Source organism: Elephantulus edwardii, unplaced genomic scaffold (assembly GCF_000299155.1).
Source record: "Elephantulus edwardii isolate Elephantulus edwardi_28Jun2011 unplaced genomic scaffold, EleEdw1.0 scaffold00116, whole genome shotgun sequence".
Taxonomy (NCBI): Eukaryota; Metazoa; Chordata; class Mammalia; order Macroscelidea; family Macroscelididae; genus Elephantulus; species Elephantulus edwardii.
This window is the reverse complement of record NW_006399866.1, coordinates 4,272,795-4,278,783: the sequence shown is the minus strand read 5'-3', so window position 1 is coordinate 4,278,783 and position 5,989 is coordinate 4,272,795. Positions and strand designations below refer to the sequence as shown.

At 43.0% G+C, this 5,989-nt stretch overlaps 1 protein-coding gene across 1 annotated transcript in view; it reads right to left on the bottom strand.

Annotated features, from left to right (window-relative positions):
• Positions 1-5,927, bottom strand: part of TRUB2 (TruB pseudouridine (psi) synthase family member 2) — a 15,080-nt gene extending 9,153 nt beyond the window's left edge. The window contains exons 1-4 of the mRNA XM_006892609.1: positions 5,819-5,927; positions 5,288-5,419; positions 3,796-3,870; positions 2,280-2,341 (exon numbers count right to left, since the gene is read on the bottom strand). Of these exons, the coding sequence (XP_006892671.1) occupies positions 2,280-2,341; positions 3,796-3,870; positions 5,288-5,419; positions 5,819-5,927 (378 nt within the window). The remainder of the gene's footprint in view (positions 1-2,279; positions 2,342-3,795; positions 3,871-5,287; positions 5,420-5,818) is intronic.
• Between the last annotated feature and the right edge of the window lie 62 nt (positions 5,928-5,989).

Below are 5,989 nucleotides of genomic sequence, written 5' to 3'. Positions count from 1 at the left end.
GCCTTTGAGCAGTGGTGCTGGAGAAGAGTATTGAGAGTACCATGGACTGCTAGGAAAACAAACAGATTCATCCTGGAAAGGGTTAAACCAGGTGGCTCTTTGGAGGCAAGGATTCTGAGGCTCCGTCTAACATACTCTGGACATGTTGTAAGGAGAGACCAGTCACTAGAGAAGGACATCATCCTTGGGAGAGTGGAGGGAGCACAGGAGGGGAAGGCCCTCTATGAGATGGATTGGTTCAGTGACTGGGGTAATCGGTATGGGAGTGTCAGAGACAGTAAGATTGGCACAGGACAGAGCAGAGTTTAGGGCTGTTTTACAAAGGGTCGCTATGAGTCGCAAGCGACTCGACGGCACATAACAGCAACAACACCACGATCAGAGAAACTTCCCTAGTAATGAACTATAGAAATGATCCGTGAAACTATAGCCTTTATGTCTTTTAAAATACAAAATTCAGTCATTCTGTTTCCAGCTTCATTTCTATCACCAAGCCCTTATCTTCCAACTACTATTCCTTTTTCACTGTTTCCTTCTTTTGCATTACAGTCACCAATTATCATTAATGCATCTTGTTTGCATGTTCAGTCAATTCTGGACTGCAAGATCTGGTAAAAATTCTCAATTTTTTCCTCTTTGGCTCTAGATGTAAGAGCATATTTTTTAATAATAGTCCTTTAAACAGGTCTTCCTTGTATGGGTATGGTTATTATTCTATCACTCACAAAACTGAATTTCAGGATAGAACTTGAAATTGACTTTTTGATTATAAATGCAACACAATTCTTCTGTTTTTTTATTCCCTGCATAGCATACCATATGACTGTTTGATTCAAAGTGGCCAAAGCTGGTCCATCTCATCTCAGTGATGCATAGTATGTCGATATTCATGCGTTCCATTTAATATTTAATAATTTCCAGTTTTCCATCATTCAAGCTACATACATTCCATGTTCCAATTGTTAAATGATGTTACTGTTTTTCCTCATTTCAACTGATTTCCAGTGTGGGCTCTACTACTACACTACTGTAACAATCCTCTTTCTTTAGTTTTCACAGAGTTTTCAAATGCCTATTATTTAGGAAGTAGATGGCCCATCTTGCTTCCTACTCTGTCTTAATCAGGGAGCTCTACCAAAACTTGACCACTATGGGATTGACACACCAGTGGTACAGATTTCAGTATTCCAGAAACCCCAAATTATCTCAGTACAGCAAACTAACAAATACTTAGTACCACTTAGAACAATGTTCTTTCCAAACACAATTAACAGTGGATCTCAAACCCAAATGACTTTTAAATATAAAGACCCACCCAACAGGTCCTGATTGCTTCAGCAAGAGGCTTCCAGCCCACCGCTGCCTTTTATAGTCAATCTTCAAAGTTGGTCAGGGAGGTATTACAATTACTCTCATCTTAGAAATAAGACAACATAGGTACAGAGAAGTTAAGTAATCCTCCCAAGGATACAATGCACAAAGCTGGTAGAGTGGTAGAAGCTGGCTTTTAAATTCAGCTTAGTACCAGCCATTTGGCTCCATAAATCTATGCTCTTAACCATTAAGAACAAGGGTCCCTGATGTGGCACCTCTGTACATGCAGCTCAGCAGTGGATTCCACAGTCTCAAATGCAACAGCAAGCTCTCTGAAGGCTGGACAGTGAGAGGACAGAGTGGAATGCCAGGCTCCGGTATCAGACAAATTCAGATCCAAACCCCAGTTCTGCCTCTTTTTTCAATTATTTGCACCTGATGTACAGTGTACATAAATTTTAGTGATATTTTTTCATCTCTCACATTAGATACACAAATGACACATGAAAGCAGTGCTTATGTAAATGATTACATGACATGGAATCCATTCCTAAAAACAAAATCAATTCAATATAGGTGGCAGTTGCACTGGATTTCCAAGGAAATGCTTTCCAAGAGACGGTGATTCTTAATTTGAATCTTGAAAGAGGCTATATTACCCTGGATAAGCATTGTTCCCTTTCTGAGACTCAGTGGTCACATTTATAAAATCAAGTTAAAAACAGACCTACATTATGGAGAAGTTATGAGGATTCCATAAGGGAGAGCATGTACAGGGTTTAGCTTAGAGCAGTCAGCATACAGTGAATATCAGAAGCTGCTATTACATTATTACTAGTCTCCCTTGGCATGTGGCCATCAAACAAAAGGTATTTTCCATTTAGAAACCTCTGCTCCAGAATCCTGCTAATGACACCCAGGGATAGGACCAAGGGATAAGCGGGCTGTGCCCAGATCTTCCATACCTTGGTGAGATGAGTGTTGTACATGTCAGTGAGAAGCCTGCATCCGTGTCCCACGCCGAGCACTGAAAGGCACCAGCTTGATCTCATACTTGGTTCCTCTTTCCTTTACCTGGGAGACCCTTCCCCTGCCCCCATGAGAATACAGATACCTTTGATGGTGCTGAAATGAGCAAGATATAAGGGAAGCTGTTTCTACAAGCAAGCAAGCAAGCAAGTTCCTCAGTCAAAATGCAGATTTCTGGGACCTGCCCATATGCGTTGATTGGACTCCTAGTGAGGAGGGATCTGGGACCCTCAGAAAATGCCCTTAAGGTTCTCATACATTCTGAAGTAGACTACTGGTCAAAGATCGCCAATTAAATCTGGGTGACCGAGTATACCTTTTATCTCCCTAGGCCTCAGGCTCCTCACTAGTAAAATGGGGATAAAAACTCTGAATCCCTGTGGGTGCTATGAAAGTGAAAGGAGCTAATACATGTGAAGCAGTTAGCACAGAGGAAGGGACCACTACAAGTTGTCATTGTGAGCACTTCTTTTGTCTTCCTGGTTTTGGCTGAAGAAAAGAAGGACTCTCTATTCACTCATGGAGGGAGAAAGAAGAGGGAATGAGATCATGTCTGCAAGCCTACACCCCAAGAAGCAAGAAAAGGGGACTGTGACTGTTAAGGCTTTAGGCTGTGATCACTGCCTGACCCCAGGAACACAGATGGCTCACGATTCAGGCCTTTATGTGTTATTTCCAATGATATCCAAATACCAGCAAGTTGGGCTAGAGTAATGTGCTTGGCTGCCTACACAAGCAAAGATCGTTTTTCTTCTCTGCATGTGACCCAGGATAAGTCACTTAGAAATTTTACTTCTTTATCCATAAATTTTTATGTACCTAATAAAAGTGCCAATGAGTTAGAACTCACAGTTGACCTTCCTGCAGGTTTTCAGAGGCTGTAAATTGCAAGGAAGGAGACTGTCCATCTCTCTCTCAAAGAGCCTGCTGATAGATATGAAGGGCCAGAGAGGCGCTGCCTTTTAGTTAGCATGGTAACTTCCTATGGACAATGTGACCAGGGCTCTTGAATAATTGTGTGCACACAAAGGGCTTAATATCACAAGAGTCACTTTTAAAAAAAATTTTTTTTAATTATTTTTGTGTGAGTGTACCGTCAAATCAGATCTGACTGGTACAGGAGGAGATTGTCCCTCCTTCCCCGGCAGAGCATCTGGTGGATTCGAACCGTGAGCCTCTGGGATTGTAGTTGCAGCTCCTTACCACTAGGCCACTTGATAAAGATGAGTGATTGTGATTATTATCCTGTGACAGTACCATGCCCCACACCCCAATCCCCCTACCCCCCACTGCAATTCATCTGCTCAACTGACAGAGCCTTGGGGCAGAAATCAGGGAAGGAGGACAGTGGTAGGAAATGGTGGGTGGGTAAGAAACAGGCTGGGATCAAAGCAGCTATCTGATCTTTCCCTTAGGCCTGTATCACTGCACCCCAAGGTTTATCCTACCTACCAAGCACCCCAGAAGCCTGGGTATCTAGCCGGTGTCCCACCCCAATCTTCATACTGGTGAATTCTGGTCCACGCACTGAAAAGAAAGAAACAAGGTCTATATCCTCAACATATCCAGCTTTTGGCTGCAAGATAATCTTATTTCTAGTATGTGGCCTCATGGAACCCAAAGCCAGAATTCAGGCTTCCCCACCATGGAAGTGAAATGCAGGGTGTTTCTTTAGTTTGCTGGGTCAAAAGAAAGGGCAACCAAAATGCCCGTCACTCTGCCTAGCAACAGTCTCTCAATGAGAGGCTTCCAGTGAAAACACTTGTGATCAAGACTGTAGGGTTTTCTGACCCGTTCCTGCCCACCATTCCAATGAGAAAATGGAGGATATGAGATATCCTCCAGGATATAAGCCTGGACCTGGATCTGTCCGCCTCTATTCCAGAGTCTAAAAGTCACCAAAAAATAACTCCTATCATAATGAATGTAGAAATAAGCTAGAAGTAGTTATACTTTTTTTAAAAAGTATTTATACTTCTATAAATCAAGAGGAATCTATGAGAAGATTGAGAGTAGTTAAGAGCCTATGAAATCCTGGCTATATTATGTAATGTTGCTGCTGAGCCTCAATTTCCTTACTTGTGCAATGATATTAGGACAGGTTGGAGGCAAACAGAATAAGCTCAGGTTTGGGAAAAGCTTTACACAGGCCTAGTGCAGAGTAATAAATAAATTACAATAAATTACACTTGTTATTGCTGTTATGCTATAGGGTCACTGACTATCACTGGCTGAAGGGGAGTCAGAGATTTCTGTTTGAGACATCTGATTCTCCTAAAGCCTTCCTGACAAATGCCTTAATCAGTTCTAGTGATGAAGAAGACTCAACAACACACCAACTCCATTTCTGGGCACCTTTGTTGACTTTCCCAGTAGCCCTGATTCCACCACAGTCGCAAAGGGCTCAGAAAGTACAGGTCATACACAAAATCTGCAAGTTCATAGCCTACAAGCTAAGAATTACTTTCCTGGTTTTGAATGGTTAAGGAAAAAAAAAGGGAGCTCTGGTGGCCTAGTGGCAAGACACTGCACTGCAATCCCAGAGGTAAGTGGTTAAAATCCACCAGATGCTCTGCTAGAGAAGGAGGGGGCAATCTCCTCCTGTACCAGTCAGATCTGAATTGACCATACACGTAAAAAGAATAATAAAAAAATTATTTAAAAAAGGTAAAGTATGTTATGATGTTTGAAATGATATGAAATTTACATGTCCTTGAAGTTTTATGGGGATGCAATCAGGTTCATGCTTTTATTATCTACAGCTGTTTCTGCACTACAGTGGCAGAGCTTAGAAGCTGCAGGACAACATATGGTCCATAAAGTCTAAAATATTTACTATCTGGGCTTTTCTAGAAGTTTGCCTCACTGTGTCCCTTCATGAGTTCAGGAGAAAACTAAGTACAGAAATACTCTGCTCAGGGATTTGCTGGCAGCGACGTCGTACCCAGGGGATGGTTGCGCAGCGTGGGCACACTAGTGGCGGTGAGGGTCAGTTCCTTGGCTTCACAGCTTTCCACCGGGCCCAGCAGGAAGTGCACACGCTGTTCAAGGGCAGGAGGTTTCCCAGCGTTGAGTCCTGAGCACACACAAAGTAAACATCACCATGCCAGTTTTACCTGACCACTCCGAGGTGGGGTGGTAGACAGACCCAACAGACCTAGGCGTGGGGTTAGAGGATACTGTGAGGCTGAAGACAAAAGAGACGCCCGCGATGGAGAGAACAGAAAGATAGTTGAGAGAAATACGTTCAGATCCTGATTATGCTGTTCGTGAAACTGCGTGACAATATGCAATACATAAAATTTCTGAGCCTCAATTTTTCCACAGATAAAAGGAATAACAGAGAACACAGAAGAGATGCTCTCGCCAGGTTTGTGGAAAATACATCTACTTTGGGAAGACACTGAAGGGGAGAAGGAACTCCTTCACCCCAGATAATAATAGCGGAATCGTGGGTCTGGTTCGCGTCACGCACCTTTCAAAAGCTGCATCTCTACAGTGTCCCGAAGGTGTTCCCACTTTAGTCCTGGAGGCTTGTAAGTCGCGAAAAGCCCATGTAGCCGAGACAGGCCTGCAGACCCCATTCCTGAAACCCGCAGCCTGATCGAAATAAAAGCTGAGATCTAGACCGAAACGCCGTACAACC